Here is a 26,636-nt window from a genome sequence, read left to right as displayed (position 1 = left end):
TACTCTGCACTCACTACTCTGCACTCTGCACTCACTACTCTGCACTCACTACTCTGCACTCACTACTCTGCACTCACTACTCTGCACTCTGCACTCACTACTCTGCACTCACTACTCTGCACTCACTACTCTGCACTCTGCACTCGCTACTCTGCACTCACTACTCTGCACTCTGCCCTCACTACTCTGCACTCACTACTCTGCACTCACTACTCTGCACTCACTATTCTGCACTCTGCACTCACTACTCTGCACTCTGTACTCACTACTCCGCACTCACTACTCTGCACTCTGCACTCACTACTCTGCACTCTGCACTCACTACTCTGCACTCACTACTCTGAACTCACTACTCTGCACTCTGCACTCTGCACTCACTACTCTGCACTCACTACTCTGCACTCACTACTTTGCACTCTGCACTCACTACTCTGCACTCACTACTCTGCACTCTGCACTCACTACTCTGCACTCACTACTCTGCACTCTGCACTCACTACTCTGCACTCACTACTCTGCACTCACTACTCTGCACTCTGCACTCACCACTCTGCACTCTGCACTCACTACTCTGCACTCACTACTCTGCACTCTCCACTCACTACTCACTACTCTGCACTCACTACTCTGCACTTACTACTCTGCACTCACTACTCTGCACTCACTACTCTGCACTCACTACTCACTACTCTGCACTCACTACTCACTACTCTGCACTCTCCACTCACTACTCACTACTCTGCACTCACTACTCTGCACTCTGCACTCACTACTCTGCACTCATTACTCTGCATTCACTACTCTGCACCCACACTCTGCACTCACACTCTGCACTCACTACTCTGCACTCTGTACTCACTACTCTGCACTCTGCACTCACCACTCTGCACTCTGCACTCACTACTCTGCACTCACTACTCTGCACTCTCCACTCACTACTCACTACTCACTACTCACTACTCTGCACTCACTACTCTGCACTCACTACTCTGCGCTCTGCACTCACTACTCACTACTGCACTCTGCACTCACTACTCTGCACTCACTACTCACTACTCTGCACTCACTACCCACTACTCTGCACTCACTACTCACTACTCTGCACTCACTACTCTGCACTCTGCACTCACTACTCTGCATTCACTACTCTGCACTCACACTCTGCACTCACACTCTGCACTCACTACTCACTACTCTGCACTCACTACTCACTACTCTGCACTCACTACTCACTACTCTGCACTCACTACTCTGCACTCTGCACTCACTACTCTGCACTCTGCACTCACTACTCTGCACTCATTAATCTGCATTCACTACTCTGCACTCACACTCTGTACTCACACTCTGCACTCACTACTCTGCACTCTGCACTCACTACTCTGCACTCACTACTCTGCACTCACACTCTGCACTCACTACTCTGCGCTCACTACTCTGCACTCACTACTCTGCACTCACTACTCTGCACTCACACTCTGCACTCACACTCTGCACTCACTACTCTGCACTCACTACTCTGCACTCACACTCTGCACTCACTACTCTGCACTCACACTCTGCACTCACACTCTGCACTCACACTCTGCACTCAGCACACAGGTTGGCACATGGGCAGTCTTTTTCTATGTCTATGACACCCAGGTTCCGCACTGTGCGCGCCACCGATATCATGGAATCTTCCACCACACTTTCTAAAACTCTATAGTCCGAAGCATAATAGGCACACAGGACCAAATGAAGGTTAGACATTTGCTTAAAATAATCTTATTGTATTTATGAGAAGCAAAAGCGAGACTGTGAAATGTGCTGAATATCAGTTTGTTACGAATCAACAGAGTGGAGTTAGAGAACCAAGAAATGGTAATTTAAAATCCGGGTTAGAAGGAGTAGTAATCACAAGCTGAGGATCAACGGGCGCGAAACAGCGTGGTGGGCGCGCACGAGACTCAGCGTGGGCGTGCACATCAGCTGAAGATCGCCGGAGAAGACACCGAGTCTGCCTGCTGCCATGACTGACCCGCTGCGGAGGGAAAGAGCCCGGTGAGTGGGGGTAGAGGGGGGGCAGCAGAGAGGGAGTGGGCAGAGAGAGAGGGTGTGTGTGTGTGTGCGTGTGTGCGTGTGTATGCATGCGTGCGTGTGTCTGTCTGTGTGTGTCTGGGCATGCCTGCCTGCCTGCCTGCCTACCTGCCTGCCTGTGTGTGTGCGCGTCCACAGACCTGGTAGGCTCGTGCACCGCCCTGTCCTCCCTTGAGAGCGAACTCGGCTGCAATAGGTCTCCGAGACCTAAAAATGATCAGACCTCATGAAAAACTTAAAGAAGTTCAAAACGTAAAAGAAAGTGACAAACCACAGCAGCGGCTTGAATGTGTTATGCAATACCCCTAATGTTAAACAGAGTTGTGAAAATAGAGAAAATATTAATTAAACGAGAAATGCTACACCAAGTGTTCGGATCCGCCCTAGATATAATGTGTAAAATAATAATATCCAAAGTGGCATGGCACACAACAACTGGAGGGTAAAGTAACTACTATTACAATCCCTAATGTAGAAAAATAACTAAAAGAATAATACATATTTCAACAGCACGTTAAATTACAACTGTCAATTGTTACTTGGTACACTGGTTGGTACCTTATCCTACAGAAAACTATGGACTCACTGTATCCAAGTGGTTAATCCAAAATATTTCACTTTGGAGTTGGAAACGGGTATTGTCTCTCCAAGTTACAATAGGTACTTGCTCGAGTATCATTTACCTGAGTTGACTGACATTATGGTTATTACAGTTGAAATGTGTAGCTACTGTAGACTTTTGTTTTTTTGTATGAATATTACTTTTATGCTCATTTAAACGTATCTTAATTTTCATCTCTGTTTTTCCAACATAAACTTTTCCACAGGGGCATTTCAACATGTAGATGACGTTTCTAGTGTCACATGTGGCAGTGACTTTAAATGTGACGGTGATTACTCAGGTGGGATGAGATAAAAGAGTGCCTTTAATGATAGAATTGCACCTCCCACAATTCATACACGGTAGTGTACCTCTGTCATTTTCAGGTTTTTTAACATGTTTTTATTGAGAATTTGTTTGAGGTTGCTAGTACGCAAGTATGCGAATCTTGGCAGTTGTTCAAATATCTTATTGAAGCCGGTTTCCATTTTTTACATTGGCTAGTATTTCTGTTTAGTTTTCTTTACCCTGTAGCTGCGGGTTGAAAATTTGGATACGAACATTACTCTATTCTCGTTAGCTGTAGCTGTTTCCTTGTTAGGACTAAGGAATAAGAGTTCATTTTGCGCTCCCACCAGTCAAAAAGTTCTAGATGCTTTCGGAGCTGTTGTGCAACAAGATTTATCAACTATTTTCAAACAAAAGCGACTGAAATCAACTAATATCACACACAAAGAAAAACATGTGCTAATCCAACTGGCCTCTCTCTAACTCTGCTATAACTATTAGTCAAGCTGACAAGGGAGGTGCACTTATTATCATGGATACTGAGTTCTATTTGGATAATGTCAATGCACATGTGGATGACACCAATACCTACATGAAATTGTCCACTGACCCTACCAAGGGATTCCCAAAAATACTTAAAATACTTGCGGAAGTGATAGAAAAGGCAATTGACATAAGAACCATCACAAACCAGGAGAAGACATACCTTACCATGAGTAATCGTGGTATTCCTTACATATATATGATTCCAAAGATACATAAAGATCCATTAAGAGCACCTTTCAGACCGATCGTGTCAACAGTTAAATCCATTCATGAACCTATAGGAAAGTTTTTGGATAAACACAACAACCATTGGTAGGGAACCATATGATAGTCCGTGTTTTTCGTACCTCTTTTATTTTATTTGTTTTCACTATTCAAGTCACGTTCACGTAAACAGGCATGCATATACTTTATTGATTTGAGTTTTCGGCAAGTAGAAACCAGACACATACCTCGCAAAGGTTAGGCATGGTCACGACATAATATTTTTTGAGAATTCTAATAAAATTGGTCTCTTGTGCACACTCATAGGCATAAAACCAGTTTCTTCTATTTTTGTAGGAGCAAGTCCCTGATGAAGGGTGTGGCCCGAAATGTATTGGGTACATTTTCGTTTATGGATTAACATGTATGTCATCATATAACCAGAATGAATTCCATGAGATGAAGTATATTATCATCTATGAAAAAGAAAAATGAAAAGAAATAAAAATGACGCTGGAGAAGTTGAATTCACTTGATGATTAAGTTTCTTAAGAGTGCAGTTTGGAGATGCTCCCTAATACTTAGGGAAGCGCTACTAGAACTTTATTAGTCACCTCATACTCAGGAAAATTTACCAACCTGCACCAACCTACCAGGATCACACGATCAAAATGTTTTAAAAAAGAAAGCATCAGAGCAGGAGAGCAGGGAAGGTATAGGTTATCATCTGATCAGTAAACTCCTGACAGGTCTGAGCCACCAACAGGCACGTCCCCTGCGGCCATTCTGATACCCAGCCCATCTTTAAGAAGTGCACAACACAGGAGCTAGAGAGGACTTGGTGGAACCCGGAAATTGATAATTTGTTTGTGAACAATAAGTGGGCAACCGAACGCGGGTCACCATTCTTAGGAATACCAAACCAGGTGGGGAAAATATGGTAGGTACCTCCAGGCTGCGGGTTTGGACCTAGCCAAAACTTAGCTCTCAGCTACGTATTTTCCAGTGCCATGAGAACCTAACGGGTGAGTAGTCATGCTTTACAAGAACCCCGATTGATTGATTGAATTAAAGCACAACCCAAAAATCACATGGAGCCTAATGAAACTCGGAAGGAAGAAGCCATCAGAACAGCCAAGGGAATGTGTATGCCAGATTTAAACTACCACTGGGATATGTAAAGAAGACCCAGCCTTATTGAGGAAGACAAAATCTTACAAGATTTATTTTTACCAGAGGAAGACAAACACGCATAGTTGTTCTCATGTACCATGCCTAGTACTTGTGGAAACTAAAGATTTAGGGCCAGATGTAGGTAAATAGCATTTACTGATTCGAAAATACCGAATTTTAACGGTTCGGTATTTTCGAATCAGTAAATGCTATGTGGCAAATCATTCGGTAAAAATTACCTAATCGTTAAGATTCAGTATTTACCGAATCGGTATTTACCGATTCGGTAATTGCAATTCATTCCTATGGGCCTGGAGGCCCATAGGAATGAATGTCAATTTCCGAATCGGTAAATACCGATTCGTTAAAGGGGAAAAACATTGAAGGGTGGCAGGGTGTCACTTTGACACCCTGTTGCACCCCTCAATTGTGTATGGGTGCACATGTTGCAGACATACATGCCCTAAGGGCATGTATGTCTGCAACATTGCACTGAAACAATTTGCATAAAATTGCTTTTTGGGGTGTTTTCGTTATTTACAACCAAAATTTTAGTTGGTGGTAAATAACAAATCCTAACATGGGATAAGCACTCATTTAAGTGCTCCCTACATTAGGAATTCGGTAATTTACCGAATCGTTATTTAAAATATCAGTAATTTACCGATTCCTAAAATTACCGATTCGGTAAATTACCGAATCGTTAATTTCGGCCCCTACATCAGAAAAGCCTATTACTGGTCGGTAACGGACAAAATTCGTTAATTTCGGCCGATACCGACCGGTAATACCCTTCCTACATCTGGCCCCTAATGTGGTTCACATGAGAGTGCAGGTTTGCTAGAAAATCAGGACTTTTGCAATGTTTTTCATCACAAGCCCCATTTTCACTATCAACTCATGAGAATACAATATTTTGTGTACCTTTCCCTCATGACTGTCTACTGTCACAAGATATTTCGACTCAATGCAACTCTCTTGCTAGAAAACCTATGCAATCAGCATTAGCATTAGAAAACAAGCATTGGCATAGCCACTAGGTCTTGCTATTGGGACCTTATAAGTATTTAGTTATGCAGCACAATATCCTTGGTGCAATAACATCAACTGTTGCATGGCTAAAAACGTATAAGGTCTCAAAGACGAGACATATTGGCTGTACCAATACTTTTTTAATTAGGCTTCTTGTAGCCCTACTTGATCCAGCGCCAGGAAACCCTGTGGGGCAGCTGTGCGCTTTATGAGTTGCAATAATAATAATTGTAGCGTAGCAATTTGTTTATAAGTTGCATTGTAACAATAGCTTTTGTTTTAAACCTGCTTGTTCTGTAGTAGTGGCTTTGGTGTGAATTATGCTTGCTGTACTGTAAAAATAGCTTTTTTTTTAAACTATGCTTGTTGTAGTGTAGCAATAGCTTTGAGTTGGAATGCTGAAAGGAGGCAGAGTGACAATACAGGGAGGAAGTAATCCATTAGGCCCACTGTAGTGTTTGTTGCTTGTTGTACTGCAGCAATAGTTGGGGTTGAACCGATAACCTGAGTAGAAGGAGCCGACTAGCTTTTGATGCCACACCTTACATTACATGCGAGGAAGGAAGGGAACTTTGTCATCTCGATGTCTGAAGGGGCTGTACACCAGCACTGCACTTGTTTAGTTGGTGAAGAAGAAAGAACAACACGAACAGAGACAATCTCGACGTCGATCTGCAAAGATACACCCCGTGAAATGATGACTTTGGCTCTCCCATGGACCCACAGTGGAGGCATCCGTAAGTGTTCTGTGCTTCTGAGGAGCACACGCAGAGGAGCTCATTGCGTCTGAGACTTATTGCATCAGCTGTTGCCCCGATTGCAGCAGCTGGGTCTGCCTGGCAGCTCTGTGCTCCAGGGAGGCTTGCTCCTTGGGAGACCCTGACTGCAATGCTGCTCTGCATCACTCTGGGAAAATTTCCCTTGGATGACGCATGGCCTAATCATTAAATTCCCAGCTGATAATCCAGAGGCCCTGGATTCCTATCCTCGCTCTGCTTCTTGACTGTGCTGTGTGACCCTGAGCATATCGCTTTACCTCCCAAGTTGTCTGAGCAACCAAAACTGGTAGCGCCTGGCACAATGTACTACTTATTAGCTTTAAGCACTAGATTAAACCCGGACGTAGACATTGCAAATCACGAGCGTTTAGGACGAGCACTGTTTTGATCGACTGCAGGGGGAGGGGAGAAAGGAGGGGGCCTGCGCCAGATTCCCTTGCAGGAGGGAGCAGCAAGGCGCGATAACATATGACGCTGCTGTTCGCTCCCGCAAGGGAATCGCCAAACGTGCACGCGTTGCCATTGAAGGCAATGGAACTCGTGCAAGTTTTTGGCATCAAAACCAACTCGACGGCTAAAGGTCTTTTTCATAGGCAGCGCATGCATGCTGCTAGGCGAGACCTAAACAGGAGGTTCCATGACTTACAGGTAGCCCAATAATCAGGATTTACAAAAATTAATCAAGTGTCATAAAAATTATGTACAGTCCTACCCATTACTTGTTATGAGAGTAAGCTACCTGCAACTCCTGGAACTAGAATGAGAGTTTATACTGTTATGGTCTCTGACTATACCTGCATATGACAGTCTGATGGTTGCAGCACTGTCCACAATTATAATCTGTAAATAAATATTGCAGTTTGGCATACTTGCAGGTTTGTGTTAATTTTGCTAAAAGGTACCTTGGACAACAACAACAACAAGGTTTAGCCACACATTTGCAAGAGTATTGACCGTGTGATCATTGAAGAGTCAAGAGAGTACTGCATAAATGTGCACTCAATGGTTCAGGATGTGAGTCTACACCTCTGCATATTTGGGGCAACCAAGCTATAACGCCCAATTGTCTGAGGTCTCAAACAGAGAAACATGGGCAACATATTCCCAGTGGGAGATGTGGCGTAATGGCAATGCTCCTTACTTAGGCATTGGATCAATCATTCGAGTCTGGGCAAATCAGTATACTTTCCTGTGTCACAAATTGTATATATGTGTAATGAGTAACATGAAAATACATTGGGAATATAAAGAAGTTATTGAGCAGTCTCTTCTCCCTATTGTGTCACACGTGTGCTTTCTCACCTATCGCGGCTCCAGAAGAAAGGGTGCTTAAAGAAGTCTTTTATTGACTGGTGCTCCTCATCTGGGTTAAGAAGCTTTTGGATCAAGTCCTTCACCTCCACTGAACTGAACACCTCATCAGGAGGTAATCCATCAATATCCTGTCCCACTGCTCCAGTCATGTACTGGACCACGTCTGCTAGGCCCTGGAACAGAAGGAAGCATGTTATCTTACCAAGGCACAGTAGACTCTTGTATGTTCAATAATCATTGTTTCAATTGAATATTAAAGTACAGGTCATAACTAAATGAACTGGGGGTGATGTACTGCATTTTGCTACAACACTGTAAAATACTGTTTCATGTTTTAAAAACGAAATTCTATTACGGAAATTAATAGTGGCTTCATTTCCTAAAACCATTGTGCCACTAGTTTTAAACGTTTACATCCCAACAAATGACATCAAGGTACCCAAGTCATCAGTCCTGGAACCAGTCTACAGGTTAAATAGTATTTAGATAAACAACGAGGACTGGCCCACTGTGATGGAGTAATGGAATCTGGTTAGTATTCCATGTCACCTGTAAACGTAGCTGTGTCAGCTGGGCACAAGCAGTCTTTGTTTTAAAACCCCTCACACACCAACCTGGTTGGTGTCATGCTTCATCATCGGGGTCCAACCAGGCAGCCGAGTGCCACCTGGTTGTGCTTCAACGCCTGACTACAGCGGAGCGGGTGTTGTGCGATAGTGTGAAGTGGATGAAGGTGAATGTTAAAATGCACCTCTGGGAATCCTTGCCTAGTAATTTATTCGTGGCGGCCCAGGGTGTTAAGATAATAAAAACTATGCGTTGCAACTAGTAGTAAAAAAATTATGATTACTAAGTTGACTTAATAACGGTCTACATGTTTCAGTCCCTAAAGGGTCTAGGCGGGACTTTCTTCAGGACCAGGGTGAGTGAGTGGCAAAAGGAAAGGCCACGTGTGTAGGTCCTACACAAGCGCTAAGGTGTGTGGAAAAAAGGGGTGGAAGGCGTGCCTGTGAGTTACAGGCACTTTCAAGCAAGCAAAAAAATCCTGTAGGATTGCTTGAAGGTGCCTGTAACTCACAGGCACGCCTTCCACCCCTTTTTTCCTTGTCTTGAATATTATATGCACAGTGGAACCGTGGCTACTGGGCACAATCGCCCATTCCTAGGCAATCAAGAAGGAAACTTTAGACATTCACAGCGACCAGTCCTTGGTAGCAAGTGTGGAAAAACTGCCTGAGTATTAGGAAGCAAAAAATGATGGTAATTACAGTTTTTCCATAAATTGGCTTTAGCTCTTCTGCGACCCACTTATGTATGAATGCGCTCGAGGACCCTGCACTGTTTGTACCAACTACCTCCATTTTTATACTTTCTTCAAACCACCACATTCCTAATTGCTGATCCAGGACACAGTTCCATATCTTCCCTCGTCAGCATTTACACGCCTGCCTTCCAGGGAAGGTTTTTACTTCACATTCACAGAACACTCTGAGTCACCCGTCACAAAAACAACAGTCCTCATTAGGAGGTGACCACCCAAGACAAGCATTGGCATAGCCAATAGGTCTCGCTTGTGGGACCTTATAAGTATTTAGTTTTGCAGCACAATATCCGAGTTGCATAATCGGATATTGTGCTGCAAAACTAAATACTTATAAGGTCCCACAAGCGAGCGTTACGTTACATGAGACAATAGTGACAGTTGTGCAAGTATCAAGAGCAACAAAATACAAGAGGTAGCAAACGATATGTTCTTAGAGGAAACAAGCTTCTCGGCATTGCTGGTTGGGGGAGTGGGGGGGGTTGGCGGGGGAGCAGCAGGCAGATGCGAGTGGAGCGCGCGCTGGAGAGGGAGGGGGTGGGAGGACTAGGCAGCGGGAGAGAGGGGGAAAGGAGCGCGAGGGAGGCGTTTTTAGATCCATGAAGCCAAAATTACAAGTGAGCATGTTACAAAAGCAAACGTTACGTTACATGAGACAATAGTGACAGTTGTGCAAGTATCAAGAGCAACAAAATACAAGAGGTAGCAAACGATATGCAATAGCATATCTGAGGGAACACGGCCTGGGGGAAGCTGGCTGGGGAGGGGGAGGAGAAATGAAAGGAAGGCTGTGTTTGTGGGGAGAGAGAGGGGAGGTGCTGGTGTGGTAGGGGGGAGGTGCTGGTGTGGGAGGAGTGCTGCTACGGCAAGGCTGTGTTTGCGGGGAGAGAGAGGGGAGGTGCTGGTGTGGGAGGGGGGAGTTGCTGGTGTGGGAGGAGTGCTGCTAGGGGAGGAGAAGCCCTGGCCGTGAATGCTCGTGCATGTTCACGTGAACTGCAAGAAAACGCCGGGCTGAAACCCCTTAGTTTGAAGAGGATTTTGCCGACATGAATTCGATCCTATCCATTCCTGCGGAATGGGACAGGCTCGACCTAAAAAACTGACATCTGGTCAGATGCCACATCCCCAGCAGACTGACTGCCCAGTGAGACTCTCCATGCTGTTTTAATCTTGCTCAGGGCAAGTAAAATTCCCAAATTAGTAGTCTCCTACCCCCTAGGGTATTCTTCGCTCTGGGTTCCGTTAAGTTACATTGTATCTTTCCACACATACAGTACACAATGTTTGGTTCACCTCACACTACCCACTTCCAATGTTCCCTCTAATTTTTTTCCTCTGTGTGCAGCAGTGTAGGGTCTCTATGTGCTGCATCCATGGCTATGTGCACCAGGAACCAGACCGCGTGTGTGTGCAGCGCCAAATATCCCTTCAAACGTTTGCTTAAAAACTGAAAACACTGTGCACATATTAGTCAGTTATTTGGAGTGAGAAAGATAGCGGAGGGATAGAAGGGGAAGAAAGGTTTGCATTCATATAGCACCTGTTACCCCTAAAGGATGTTGAAGCGCTTTTCTTGGCAAGTAGCACGCTACTCCGGAACCCATAAAGTATTAGTGTTGAAAATTAGTATAGTGAAATATGAAGTAATTCGAGTGGTGGAAATGTTATTCAGTCATTTGGATAGAGAAGGGTAGGTGGCGGGATAGAAGAGGGAAAGAGGTTTGTATTTATATAGCACTTGCTACCCCTGATGGGGTTTTGAAGCGCTTTTTTTTGTCGAGTAGCGTGCTACTCTGGAACCCATAAGGATTAATTTTGAATTAGTATAGTGAAATAGGAACGTAATTTGAGTGGTTCTATGTTAGTCAGTTATTTGGATTGATAGTACTATTATATTTAATAACTGCTGGGGGGGGGTACAGTGATGAGATGTCTGTGCTGAAAATTCTGCTTCACAGAGCCGGCGCTGTAGCCAAGCAGTCTGTCCCTTCCCTTCTTTGTACATTTTGGGGTTAGGCATTTACCTTGCATTGATGGAGTGTGTGTTTCTTGTTCACTTATTTATGGATCCTTTTTGACTTTAGTAAGTGTGGCATATAGATGGGGGCATCACTCACTTTCTGTACTAACATCCATCCCTGCCTTTGTTGCCCAGTTGTTGCAATAAGACCGCAATCGCAAACTGGCCATGAAGTGAGTCACTGCTGCAGCTGAACATATTATAGGCCTGATGCTTCCCCAATTACTGCACAAGTCTTTGATTTATTTGTTTGAATTTTTATTTCAGATTTTCACAATATTAGCCACTTCTGTCTGCAAAGACCATTTAGAACTTAGTTCTGGCTGTCAGTGTCCAAGATGGGAGACAAGTTGACCTTTCTTAAAATGCCATGTATCACCAATCTAAGCCTTCCAACCAATATCCTGCCCTTATGTTTCACAATTCCATGACTTCATCCACCTTTAAGTTGCTGTATCTATCTGTGGTGTCCACCAGGCTCTGTGAAGCAGAATTTTTTGCCCACGTTTAGAAACGGTGATGGCAGGGACAGCGTTGTGAATTTGTGCTCTATTCATGTAAAGCGATGTTGTGTTGAAATCTGCTGGCAGAATATTCTATACAAACTGAACAATCTGGCGCCCTGTTTTATTCAAAGGATCAGTGTATCTATGCTTGCATACTTAAATCTGCAAAGGGAGTGCCAGAAAGGTCCCCACATTCACCAAGCACCGAGTTATTACAACTATAACTTTTCCGATGAGTTAAAGGAATGTGGACAAAATGCAGGTAATGTGTTTTAAAAAAAATAAAGGGAACCTAGCAACCGCACCTCCTCCCTTACTAAGCTGCAGTAGGGAAGCTGTTCTCCACAAAATAATAGCCTTTGGCTTGTTAGAGGAGTTTAGTTAATTGAAAACCTAATGGCTGGGTGTTGACTGTCCTCCGATCTGAACTGTTCGCAAAATGAATATCACTTTCCATAAGTTGTTAGCAATAGCATGAACAACTGTTCTCTACAAATGAATTATTGTTTTATGCTGGCAGCTTGAGGGGTGTTTGTCCTGTAAAGGAGGGCGTTTGTGGAAAACATTCCTGGGCCTTTCCACGTTGCCACAAAACTCCTTTACTAGATGAGGCACAACCCATTTTGAAATGAGTGAGTGACTTTTTTTTACTGTTTATTTGTAAATAAAGCTGATGTAATTGGGTGAAACAAGTGTTTGGTATCCCTGTTTGCCTTACCATTAGTTGGATCAGACGTTCATTTTTTAGGACTAGGTTTGGGAAATGTCCGTTCCACCAAATGTGGTTTCATATAGATGTCCCACTTTTTTTGTTTTTTTTAACCCGTTGGCTGCTTTGAATGTTTAGCTCCAGTGCTGAACGTTCGAAAAACGGGTGGGACAGAGTCGACCAACGGACGTGCGCAGCACTACCAAGGTAGTGCTCGCGACGACCGTTGGCCGACGTCAGCAGCCAACGGGTTAAATAAGGCTAGCTGTGTATAGAATGTAGTATTCTTAAAACATATTGCTTTGTAGTGCCTTGGCCCATCTTCATCGGTCTAATTCTTGTTTTGCTCTTAGCTCAGAATAAAGGTGCAGCAGCCGCTCCTTAACTGAGCACTGATGCAGGCAGAGTGAAGTGCCTTCTAACTGAGCAGATCACACAGTGGGAGGGTGAGTGGGTGGTGATTGGGGACTCCTCCAGCTGATGGTAACTTTGCGATGTGGAGCAGCTGTACACCTAGAACCAAATCCGTTTTTTCACAGAATAATTTTTTTTCTAGCCCTGTACAGCACAGTATATTCTTTCATGTCAAAAAGCTCTTGTGAGTATTTGTAGAGCTGGGGTCGAGACTGCTGGAGCTCCCACCTGGATGACGACGTCGTCCAACACTCCTGATCCAGGAACGTAAGAAGCCATGGGCCAGTCCCAGTGGCTGCTGGTCCATTGTTACAATCAACAAGACAAACTGTAACGTTGACAGGCAGCAAGAAATGTAAGCAGACGGCAGATGCAATTCATTTGTCTGTTTACATTTCTGGCCTGTGCTGGCAGCTTCTTCACAGCCTCATATGCGCATGCGTCATTCAACAATAACGCACAGTGTATGCACGCAGGCGAGAGCAGCAGGAGTCCAGAGAAGTGGACTCCTACTGCGCTTCTGCGAGGGGCGCTTTTTATTTAGCACGGCCACTCCATTGACATTACATTAGGCATGCTGCGCATGCCTAGTGCAGTGCAGGAGTCTGCAGATAGGCTCCTGCTCGGTGCGTGAAATACAGTCACCCCATGCCCTGTCAAATGGCAGGATACCGCCCCCAGTCGCATCCAGTCCTACGATTTGTCACTTGGACTCGGAGACCTGATATGACGCGGGACCGGCGGAGGAGATACCTCATCCTGGTAAGTTTATTTTTAGTTTATTTGTTTTTATTGTATTTAATTACCCCGGCCCCCCCGCGTGTACTCCCGGAGTCATTCAGGCAGTGAGAGGGACCTGTAAATTTGATGCCACCTCACGCACTTAGATGAATGGACTTTTTAAACTACTTTACTTTGGCCCTTTGGGATAATAATAATGTATTAAAAGTACACACCTGCAAGATTGTGTTAATATTTTAGGCATATTGGTGCCGATTCACTAGGGAGTATGGGAAGTGCTACTACGGAAATACTTTTTGAGGAACTGTTACATGCGTTTGTGACTCTGCCCTGAAACGTCTAAATCCTTTCCCTCCAAAGTAGAAAACAGGGACCGTCTTTTCTATTGTTCCTAAATGTATATGAACACGGTTCAAATATTCTCGTATTTTAGATTGGGCCAGTTCACAGAAGCTCGCGAGAGTACCCCTGCACTTTTACTCAAATGCTTTTGTGAGTCGCCCCCATAGATGAAATGCTGATTTTAAAATGCTGGTGAAATTGCTCTGAGGTGTGTCTAGTCGGCAAAAATGCAGCATTTAAGTAATTAGTCATCTTTGTTCAAGGATATAAATATCACATAAACAAAAGCTGTCCTGAAAACGGGCCTTGCACTGTCTTGACTGTCCTCCACCCTTTCCATTCACTGCATTAACGCCCTGTTTCCTGGCTGCCATTAAAACAATGTTTAGGGCTGGCAGGAAAGCGCAGGCAAGGTTTATTTATTACCCACAGCGGAAACATGTGGCCTCTGCATATCTACAATGATGTATACACTGCTCATTGGGACCTCATTAAAATCATTTTAGAGTTTGTACACCATCACCTTTCACATCTTTTACATGGATAACAGCGATCTTTTCTGTACTCCTCTTTTCCACCTGCTCTTCAGACTCTCGGTTTGATTACTGCCCTGTAGCTCACAGATGCCAATTTCACAGGAAAGCATGACTAGTCTTTTTTTATGGAGTAGGGTGTAAAGAGATGGAACGGGCCTAGACAAAAAACACATTTTTCTAAACCTTTTGTATCTATATGGAAATATTAACAAATAAAAGTGAAAACAAGCATTCAAATGGAAAAATCGTGTATGTGCACAAAAAGAAATACATGGACGGTTGACCACTTCTCTAAGCGCATTATCAACAGTAAAACACTTTCTAGAAGTCGCAGCGCAGGGGCCAGGGATTGAATGAGAGTGTAATCAGTAGCTTCCTTTCAGGCGCAACACAGTCCCTCCTCTAGAATACACAAAGAGAAGAAGTATGCTCTACAGCCTTCATTGAGACTGATTCATGGAGCACAGATGTATTCCTGTAAAAAAAGAGAAGTTATGTGCAGGATCATCAGCAAACTTTGCCTCCCCACCCCCGCAGCTCACCGTTGTTCCAATGCTGCCAGCAGAGTGTGCTTCAAGAAAGGCTGAACAAACACGCATTGAGATAGGGAAAAGCTACAAGCATGGCCGGGGGAAGGGAACCTGTAGGGGGAAGGGAACCTGTAGGGAATTGAGAGGGATGGGTGGGGAGAGGTCAACACAGGGAAAAGAATGTTTTTGCCCCAAAGAAATGACCAGCTGGAGTTACGTGCGGAGTGCAGGAAACTTTACCTCCACACCCCCTCTCAGCTATTTTCCTAATGCTGACAACAGAGCATGTTTCTAGAAAGGCCGACCAAGCAAGCAATGAGAGGCGGTGGGAGGGGGGCTAATTTTTCCAGCAGTAGGAGGTGTCGAGCTGCAGGGGCCCTAAGAAGGAGTGAAACCCATCAAAGCCTCATTAACGTGCAAATGGTCTTTCAAAGACCCATGAAGTGCTCGGGTGCGGCGGGGAAGCTGTCTCAGCCCGGGGGTCCACACACGACGGGGGTGCGGTGGGGGGGAATGGTTGAAGCAGAAGCCCTTTGACCACAAAGGGCTTTGCGCGTCTGCAACAGCATGTTCTTCCTCTGCCTCCAGCCTGGATTTCGCGCCGCTCGCCTTTTAAAAGCGGCGGAGCGAATGGTCTCGTAGGGTCTCATAGAGTGCGCGCTGAATTCAGGACACTGCGCGCTCTAGGAGACCATCGTGCGCGCGAGCCAACGCGCGCAGCTTGGTGGGATCAGTGCCCACTACCCTACACAGAGAGTCCGCCTCCCCCCGTTCAGATCAGAAGCCACCGAAGTCATCTGCGGCGTCCCTCAAGGCTCCTCGCTCAGCCCAACCCTCTTCAACGTCTACATGAGTCCCCTCGCAGCCATCGCACGACAGCACAACCTCAACATCATCTCCTACGCCGATGACACCCATCTGATCCTCTCCCTCACCAACGACCCCGCCACCGCCAGAGCCAACCTACACGAAGGGATGAAGGAGGTAGCCGAATGGATGAAGAACAGTCGCCTGAAACTGAACTCGGACAAGACGGAAGTCCTCATCCTGGGATCCTCACCCTCCGCCTGGGACGACTCCTGGTGGCCCCCTGCCCTGGGCAGCGCACCCAAACCAACAGACCACGCACGCAACCTGGGCTTCATCCTGGACTCATCCCTCTCCATGACCAGACAAGTCAACGCCGTCTCCTCGTCGTGCTTCAACATCCTACGCATGCTACGCAAGATCTTCCGGTGGATCCCCACCGAGACCAGGAAGACGGTCACCCAGGCCCTCGTCACCAGCCGACTGGACTACGGCAACGCCCTCTACGCCGGAACCACCGCCAAACTCCAGAAGAGACTCCAGCGGATCCAGAACGCCTCAGCAAGGCTCATCCTGGACATCCCCCGCCGCAACCACATCTCCGGACACCTGCGAGACCTGCACTGGCTCCCGGTCAACAAGAGAATCACCTTCCGTCTCCTCACCCACGCACACAAAGCCCTGCACAACCAAGGACCAGGATACCTCAACAGTCGCCTCAATTTCTATGCTCCCAAACGCCAGCTTCGATCGACCGGCCACGCCCTCGCCGCCGTCCCCTGCATCCGAAGAGTCACCACAGGGGGAAGGTCCTTCTCCTACCTCGCCGCCAAGACCTGGAACTCCCTCCCGACCCACCTCCGCCTGACCCAGGACCACCTCGCCTTCAGGAAGCAGCTCAAGACCTGGCTGTTCGAGCAGTAGCGGACCCCCCTCCCCAAGCGCCTTGAGACCCTCCGGGTGAGTAGCGCGCTATACAAATGCTTTGATTGATTGATTGATTGACTCTTTCCTTTGTGATCCTGAGGGAATCAATCAGGGGGACAATTGGGTCATTTGAGAGTCTTAACAGTTGCTCAGGAAAATGATGCAATGTGTTGTGACTAAGACTAAGTGATTGCTGTGAATCACCCAACTCTGTTGGCTTTTTTGTGCCTTTAAAACAGAGTTTGCTACTATTCCCCATTCCTTTTCCACTCTAATATTATTATAATCAAAATATGTAATTCAGGGGGGTACCAGTGATGGAACAGGGATTCGAGGAAAAGAAAATGCTCGAATCAACCTCTCATTAATAGATACTAACAAAAAGAAACAATAGATAAAAGACAATTAACACACACACGACATCCATGCATGGGGAAAAGGTTTTATGCTTGCTTAATAAACAGAGAATAACCTGCTGCGTAACAAAAATCCCGCTTGAAACTGAAAATCGTCTTGTGCATGTGCTTATTACTGTTTTGCATGTAACCATGCGATTAACCCATGTGAGAAGGAAACTCTCAACCATGCGCAAGGAGTCATTAACCGTAGGTCTTGAGGCACCGTGTGTCTGGCATATGCATGCCTGAGTTTAGAAGAAGCTGTCGCTGCTAATGCTTTTGCTTAACAAAGAAGAAAGTGAGGGTAAACAACCTTTACAACGAAACTTTTACAACGCACTACCATTACAACGCGGTCATTACAATGCAAGCCATTACAACGCATTACGCTGGGGGGCGCTCTAGGATAGGGAATACGTTTAATTTACTATCCAACACCTTCCCTAGTGTCCACGGGGACTGGAGTTGGAATAGTAAATTAAACTATTCACTATCCAACACCCAAAAGCACTATGCGTTGTAATGGATTGCGATGTAAAAACCGCATTGTAAAGGCAGGCGTTGTAATAGCCTGCGTTGTAACGTCATACATCTGAAAAGAACATGGGATAGAGTAGAAGCGGGTGGTGAACAGTGATAATAATATATTTGAGAAAATAACATCTGTTTATGATTCTTTTATTAATAGTGTGCATTTGGGCCTGATGTGCTAAGCCAAAAGAAAAGATGGCGGTTGAGACGTAATACAAGTCGAGTCTACGCACTGAAAATTAGGAGTGACCTGGTGACCGGATCATTGACCGGCTGCCAAGAACCAAGGACGAGATGCCTGAGAACGTTTCTTAACTGAGGAATTATATAAATTTGTATCTAATCTGTTCATGAACGTGTGAGAACAGAAGGTTTCCTGAATTATGAATAATTTAAATGGGAAGGGTTTACTAAACGAAGGAATAGTTATGAAATAAAGAATGACAGAATGAGGTGATGACAACTCCCCTGCCCTTGCCCAATCGCAGTCCAGGATTCCTGAATACTTGCAACTTTGAGGGTGGGATATGCAGAAACAAAGGGTATAACTAGAGTAACTTAAGAAAAGAGTAGAGAGAGATGTTTTGCAGGTTTTGAGATTGATGCAAATGTCGATGCTGAATGAGAAGGGGCAAAAACTGCTGCTGGAGAAAAACAGACTGGGAAGATTCAATACTGAAAGACAGTTTGAATAGACTGAAGAATTGCGGAAGAATATCAAGGAGGGAGAGAGTGTGAGAGAGGGATGCGCTCCGGTGCATTGGTTTCTAGAGAAGTGTAGTAAGTATAATCCTATCTTGCCCTTACTCTATAGTCTTTGTCACCTGAATCTTTATCAGGTGACCTCCACCAGTCCTTTTGGCCAGGGTTTGGGTTTCTCATTTCATCACTCAGTTGTTATACTTCGGTCTTAAATTTGCATAACTTTTTGCAAATGTATGATATATTATGTATTTTGTCTCTCCATCTGTCCACTCCTAATGCATTGAATTGTTGAATAGACCTATGAATTGAATGTATTTGATAAATGAGGTTTTCTCTCCCATGAAAGTTGATGGAATTTGCACTGTGAATCTGTATAAATGAGCGTTGATTTTTTAATGAGTTATTAGATAAAAAATCCATTGAATCTTACCTGAAGTCTGTGATTATTTTATTAAAGGCTATTAGTTAAACTAGTTATAATTGTTAATATCACAATCAACTACTCGACTAATGGTACATTGACCAAAGGAAGAGTGTTGATCTGTGAAGATTAGTTAGGTATTGACTAATAAGAAACAAAGAAATAAAACTTGATCGGTATAGCCAGGAAAACATGAATGTGCTCTTGGACCCGGTGTGAAATTATTGTTGACTGTGAAATTTATTTCCCAGGCCTTCCGCTGGATCAGTTTTTCTAGTAGCAGAGTGATGGTTATTATCGATTAGCTTGGTGATTATTGATTATTGACTATTGTTCCGACTAATTAACGACATGTTTAACACTAAGAGTTAGTGTTGCGTTTTATGTTGTCTGGAAGCAGGGGTACAGAGATACCTGGGAATCCCGGGAATGGAATTTAGAAGCGAGTGGTAAATGGAAATCACACTGCAGAAGGTTACTCGTCTGGCCCACCTGTGAAACTCTAGCCTTACCCAAAGGAGGAGTATCCCTAGAGGAGTAGCAGGTCCTCTCCGGGCTTAAGTGAAGAGTAAACAGTGTTTTTTTACTTGTAGTGACAGGAAGGAATTTTCTCTTTGTAGTGCGTGGGGAAATTATCTTTGTTTAGTGGAGCAGACAGAATAGCGCTGTTTTTACATTGTTACAAACTAGAATATTATAACAAAAGACGAAAACAGACATTGTTATATTACCTTGTGAAGGGAGGGTCAGTAAAAGGAGTAATACTGACGTCACAAGAGCCGCGCTGGCATTGGACAGGCAAGTGGGTGTGCTGTAAGCCCCGATTGGTTATTAGACTGGTAGTGTGCTATTATTGGTGAAGTGGAGTGTTGGTGTGAGTCGCGCAAGCATTGGACAAGGGTTAAATAACTGGTTTAGTCAAAATAAAGAATAGTTTTGGTGTTTTTTTTGAGTGAATTAAATAAAACCACGAGAGAATGAAGTTGATTAATAAGATCAAGAATTTCTTTAAGAAGGGCAAGCTAGGGAGGAAATTCTTATGCCACCTCCTAACACACCAGCTTCCTATATGATGATGGAAAGTGGATATCATATGTGTGTATGGTTGGAAATTGGTTAGAATATACAAAAGATGATGATGCTTTAGCTTTTCCTGAATATGGTACATTTAATGTAAGAGTTCTTCAGAATTTGAGAAATAGGATGAATTTGTTGCAACCAAATCCAAGGTACACACAGTATGAGGCTCAGGAAGAATGGGAAGTTGAGGCATTTGAGCGTGAAAAATATAGAGGAGGTATGAGAAACAATAGAGGATTTTTACCCAGATACCCACTTGACACACAAGGAGATCACCATGAAAAGATGGTGAAAGGCTGTGGTAACAGAAGGTTTGTATCCAGTGTTGGTGACCAATGATCAAGAAGGGAGTAAGTGTAAGGAGAAAACAAAACACATAAGTACAACAGGGATAGAATGTAATGAATTGGATGATGAGTTATTAGAGGATATTTTAACGAAGAGACCTCTGCCTTATCAGGAGAGTGCCAGAGATACAACTCCAAGTGCCCCCATAATGGGAACCCCATTGGTTCCACAAGTCCTATATGATCCAACATTCGAGCATCACAGGAAAAAGAAAGAGATGGACTGAATATAGCTAAAGAAGAGATAATTCAGAAATGTAATCAATTAGGCTTAAATGCGAAAGCACTAACACTACCAGTAACAAATGGTCCTGTTATTCCATTGTATGGTAATAAACGAAGTACACCAAAATCGCAAAAGGTGGCAGCTTCACAGAGTAGTGCTAGGAAGGAGATAGTCATGATAGACGATCAAGTTAGTGAGTACGAGTCAAATGTGTCTTTAATGGATCTCCAAATATTGAGGCTGTGACTGAAACCCCAAAGAGAATGTCAACCATTGATGCAAGAAGGAATGTACCAACTGTCACCCCAGTGGTAGGAAATTAAATTCCACTGGATTTTCTCCTGAAGATTTGGAGGAATGGGCAAAAGTATTACAAAAAGAAGAAACCCAAAACTATAGATGTAAGCAAGTTAAGGGTGGAATTAGATGATTATTTTTTTTGTAAATCTGTTTATTAGTATAATCAGTGTTCCATCATCACAATACAAGCAACAGAGCAATATGTCATAGTCCAAGCAGAAGTCCACAGGGGTCAGGGGAGCCCGGGTGCGCGCATATGTTGATATTGCCTCTGCGCATGTACGTGTGCCTGGTTATGCAGTCCCAGTGGTGGATTTAGATGATTATTGGTGCAATAAGTCTTGATGGATTAGGTTCCTATGAAGATGAAGAGTTGTTGTTTCTATGCGAGAGTATAACCTGTAGGACCAATAATTTGCATGAGAAAATAGCAGAGGTAGCATTAGAATTCGGAATAGATAACGAAAAATCTAAATCAAAATCAAATCAAAGGTACTACAGAAACACTATTGAGCAGAATTTACTGAAAAGGACTTAGAAAGCTTGAATGTGTCAGGAAAGAGATTGCAAATAAAGGAATTGATACACCTTCTGAAGAAATGAGGAGATGTAGATCGATGGAGAAGTAGGTGGAGAGGAAGCAGTTGTGAAAGAGTTGTATACATTTCAATTCAGAGAAGCAGAAAAGGTTGAAAAGATGTGTCCTTTGAGGGAAGTTCCAGGTGGTGGATATGTTCATGTTCCGTGGAGCAGACAGGATATTTTGTCTTTTACAAATGATTTCCCTAGGTTGAGAGAGTGGTCAATCAGGTAGAGAGGTTTGTTAAAGTTTGAAATGTTCTGTTGAAAGATTTGGATGGTCTGTTTGACATAGTGGCACCAACTGATTTGAGGACAGAATGTAAGATTACAGTTGATTGGCCCACCGAAGAATTTCCTAGAGATGCAAAAACAGGAGCACTTTTAGAGGATGTACTGAAGGAATATAACCAAGTGATTACCTTTCTGAATGGGAAAATTCCCCCTAAAGAATCAGATTGGGTTAAAATAGACAGAACCGGGGGCGTGGCCCGCAACATGGCCGACAGGACGTGAGCTCCGCCAGCTCCCGACCGTCGAACCCAGAAATCCTGTGCAATCCTCCTGTCCGGGCTCCTAGGGGGCTAAAGTGTGGATCGCGAGATCCCCTCATGTCTAGGGCTCACTCATCTGGCCAATGAGAGTCGGCGCCCGTGGACGCGGCCGCGTGAGCAGCCCCGACTGTGCCACCCCAGACATCTGCCTACGTGAGGCCGGGGATTGAGGCCTGCACGCAAGGTCCCCACGGTCGGCTGGTACCCTGGTGAGCAGGAGACAGTGAGGGTCCTGCGGGAGCTGTTGGAGGCCGCCCCTGTGATTGCCGGGACGAGAGCGGCGGCCGGCCCCTTCTACCTGGGCCTCCTCCGCGACGTACGGACTTTGCTGCTGGTGGCGCTGTCCGGCGGGGGCCCCGCCTGGCGGCTGTGGGGGCCTGAGGATTCCGAGCAGTCTCCCAGCGGGGGGATCAGAGGCGGCCCGCTGCTCTGTGAGGGCCCCGAATTTCGGCCTATGCTTGTGTGGAGGAGGCGCCCTGGACTCCGGTAGGGGCGGACCCCGCTAAAGAAGTGTGGTGTCGGCGGGCCTAAAGAGGGCCCATTGCCCCTGGAATTGGCTGCTGTGGCTTGATATTGCCCCCGTGGGCCCCCTGCTGGGGAGGCGCCCTGCTAATTACCTGCGCCGGCTGGCGTTGAAGGAGGGAAGCGGCCTTGAGGCCTACCGCCTGGAAAGGCCCTGGTGGTGTGGAGATCTGCAGCGCTGACGGAGGTGGAGGGCAGAGCGCAGCGCTTCTGTGAGTGCCACTTCAGGGGCCTTGTATCACGAGGCGGCCCCGCTGCTGGACAGACCCACCATTAGAGTGACCCGGAGGGCAACCTGGGAATTGGATGGTCCCCCCTGCATCTCTGCGCTGCCTTTCCCCCCCTGACTCTGAGGTGTCTGGAGCCTGAACTGTTGAGGAGAGGTGGGTCTTGCTCCCCGCTGCAGTCCCGGAGAGTGGAGGAGGACATTTGGGGGCTGCTGCCCGCCCCCCACCCCCGCTGCCCCCGGCTACCTGAAGGTGGAGGTGAGAGTCGGCTGTGGAGCGGAGCGGTGGGGCGCATCTCGGTCTTGGGTTATGGACTGAGAGGCGTGTGAGTAGGTGCTACGGAGCCTGGCCCTTGCCACCCTCTCGGAGTGCTGTTTTGACCTCTCGGGGACTTGGCAATGCGTAAGGACAGGATGTCGTGCTCTACACAGCCCAACACAATCACGCAGTACACTACCCAGAGACTGCCGTCCCAGCGGATCACACGTCAATCGGGCCAGGATGAGGCCCCCGGCTAGCCCTCCCGGGCGGAACTGTTGAAGGCGATCCAAGGCTTCCATACGGCGCTGAAACGGCAAATTGAGACGGTCTCCATTGAAGTCAACCTGTTGAGGACGGACCTCCGGAAGGTGGCAGATAAGGTTTCCGACGCCGAGAGTAATATTGCTCAGCTACAGGGCGAGGTGACCTCCCTCAGGAAGACGGTCACACAACTCATGGCCACGAAGGGTGCCCTGGAGCGGAGAGCCGAGGATGCGGAAGGGAGGGCACGTCGTAGTAACATCAGGGTCCTTGGTGTGCCGGAACGGGCAGAGGCGGGCAACGCTAAACATTTCCTTGAAAACTGGATTCGTACGCAGTTGTGTCCACGAGGCCTGTCGGAGGTCTTTGTGATCGAGAGGGCCCACCGGGCTCTGGTCCCCCCGCCGCGCCCTGGGGCTCCCCGCGAGGTCTCATAGCCAAAATACTGAATTATCGCGACAGGGACTGTATCCTGCGGGCAGCGAGGGAGACGGCGGATCTCACCTTTGAAAACAGCAGGATCTCCATTTACCCGGATTATACCCAGCAAGTCCAAGAGCAACGGAAGTCCTTGCTGGGTGTCAAGCAAAAGCTCAGCGAGATGCAACTGCAATACATGCTGCTGTACCCGGCTAAACTCAAGGTGCTGTCCCAGGGGAAGGCGCACTTCTTCGACTCCCCGGAGGAAGGCTGGAGATCAGGGAGACATCCTTCCGCCGGGTGAACGCGGTGGTCCCCGTGAGAAGTGGGGGACTCGACCTTCACGGAGGCGCCCCAACAGGTGGCGGCACTGCTCAGAGATCGCAGAGAGAGAGGAGCGCCGTAGGGTAACGGTGGGGGAAGATGGCGCTCATCTCCTGGAGCAGTCGGATCCCGAGGACGGCTCGGGAGTACTGTAGCCACATGGGTCCGAAGATATCCTGGTCCCGGACACGTTGCAGGTCACGGTGAAGGACACGACTCTCACCGCTCCGGTGGTTCCAGAGACCGGGGGGGGGCTGAGCCGCCGGGAGAGACAGTACCTCGTTGAGGAACTTTATGGACTGCATGTGATGTATGTTAGCCTTGTAGTGCCTTTAGGGCCATCTTGGTTCCTCACTAGTGTGCAGTGTCCATTTGATGTTTCCTTTCCTGGTGGGGGGGGGGTCCTCTATTATTAGCATATAAATGGAGGGGAGCAGATATGAATGGATGGGGTGTTGACTGTATGCGGACTAGACCTGCCTAGTTGAGCCTGGTACTCTTTGCAATAACAATGGGTCGCGTAGGGAGTTGGGGGGGGGACCAGATTTTCTATTTTTATTTCCATAGTTCTTTGAGGGTAATTGACTCGTTGGGGAAATGTGGTGGCTGTGTACGTCCTGGCACCAGCAGGGAAAGGGCATATTGGCGCGTTTGGTTGTTGCTGATATTTTTCTCGTGGGAGGGGGGGGGTTTGTTTCAAGGAAATGTTGAGGGGAAATGTTTTTGGCATCATTTGCATTACAGGTCGGGCACTGGAGGCGACGTGCTCTGGGAACAGCCAGATACGGCAGGGTGAATTCTTTTGGAAGTCATGGGGTATATGTTTTTGAGTTGGAACGTGAGGGGGCTAGGCACATGTACCAAACGATACAGAGTTCTCTCCTTCCTCCGCAGGCACAAGGTGTCTATCGCTTGCTTGCAAGAGACCCATCTGGTTGAGGACGGGGCGCAGAAGTTGGGGAGGAAATGGCGGGGTCAACTGTTTCACGCATCCTTCTCTTCATATGCTAGGGGGTCCTGGTTTGGGTGGCGCCCGGAGTTCCGTTCGCTCTCCAGTATATGGAAGCGGATATTCAGGGTCGGTACTTGCTACTTAAGGCCAAGCTTGATGGCAAGGAAATAGTTATTCTCAATTCTTATGCGCCCAACACTGATGACCCGACTTTTTTCGGGACTCTGCAGGATGTCCTGATTCCCGACCTGGGGACTCCGCTGTTTTCGTTTGGAGATTTTAATTGTGTTCTCGACCCAGCCCTAGATAGATTCCCACCCCGGGCGGGTACTAAGCCCCGCATGAGAGCGCAGCTCAAGGGGGTCATGGACAATGTGGGAGCGGTTGATGTTTGGCACCTCAAACACCCGGCACAGAAGGTGTACACATGCTTTTCCCTCACACATTACACATTTAGTCGCCTTGACAGGGTCTTGGTGGTGAATACTGACCTTAATATGACAGTAGATGTAACGCACCAAGCCCGCTTCTTGTCTGACCACTCACCAGTAGCTTGCATTGTTCAATGGGGGTCCTTGGTTGTCCGGCCCCGTACCTGGTGGCTTCCAGTTGACATCCTCCATGATCAGGTGGGGCGAGAACACATTGGGACCGCCATCGGAGACTATGTTGACCTCTACTGGGGGGGGGGGGGACATGTCTGTGGCCACTAAGTGGGAGGCCTTGAAGGCGATAGTGCGGGGCGCTTACATGGGGCTCACCTATGGTGTCAGGAAGCAGCTCCTTCGAGATCTCCAGACAGCGGAGGATACCCTCCTGCAGGCCCAACGAGTGGTGGACCCCAGCGAACCCTAAAGGTCAGAGGAACAGGTTGCCCGCGCACAGCTTCACAATACCCTTGATAGGCTTGACAAGTATACACTGGGCCAATATAGGCAGCGACTCCACAGGGAGGGAGATAAGTCAGGGAGGCTACTGGCTTGGATTCTGAGGCGAGAGCAGACCCCTGAGCGCATAGTGGCCCTTCGGGACCATTGCTGAGAGTTGGTATACTCGGAGCAGGCCCTCCTGGGGGTCCTTCACTCCCATTTGCGGCAAGTATACACAGCGGACTCGGATATTTCTGAGACCTCCTACCTCCCCTATTTGCAGGGATTGCCCTAGATAGATTCCCACCCCGGCCGGGTACTAAGCCCCGCATGAGAGCGCAGCTCAAGGGGGTCATGGACAATGTGGGAGCGGTTGATGTTTGGCACCTCAAACACCTGGCACAGAAGGTGTACACATGCTTTTCCCTTACACATTACACATTTAGTCGCCTTGACAGGGTCTTGGTGGCGAAAACTGACCTTAATATGACAGTAGATGTAACGCACCAAGCCCGCTTCTTGTCTGACCACTCACCAGTAGCTTGCATTGTTCAATGGGGGTCCTCGGTTGTCCGGCCCCGTACCTGGTGGCTTCCAGTTGACATCCTCCATGATCAGGTGGGGCGAGAACACGTTGGGACCGCCATCGGAGACTATGTTGACCTCTCCTGGGGGGGGGGGGGGCGGGGACATGTCCGTGGCCACTAAGTGGGAGGCCTTGAAGGCGATAGTGCGGGGCGCTTGCATGGGGCTCACCTATGGTGTCAGGAAGCAGCTCCTTCGAGATCTC

The 26,636-nt window shown here is 46.7% G+C and overlaps 1 protein-coding gene across 1 annotated transcript in view; it reads right to left on the bottom strand.

Moving 5' to 3' along the window:
• The window catches only part of LOC144755009 (2-5A-dependent ribonuclease-like), a 362,360-nt gene that overhangs the window by 191,396 nt on the left and 144,328 nt on the right, over window positions 1-26,636 (bottom strand). Inside the window, exon 3 of the mRNA XM_078643424.1 lies at window positions 8,005-8,189. Within this exon, the coding sequence (XP_078499550.1) occupies window positions 8,005-8,189 (185 nt within the window). The remainder of the gene's footprint in view (window positions 1-8,004; window positions 8,190-26,636) is intronic.

Source organism: Lissotriton helveticus, chromosome 1_1, assembly GCF_964261635.1.
Source record: "Lissotriton helveticus chromosome 1_1, aLisHel1.1, whole genome shotgun sequence".
In the NCBI taxonomy this organism is placed as follows: Eukaryota; Metazoa; Chordata; class Amphibia; order Caudata; family Salamandridae; genus Lissotriton; species Lissotriton helveticus.
Note: the sequence above shows the minus strand (reverse complement) of the source record. Positions and strands in the feature narration are given on the sequence as shown.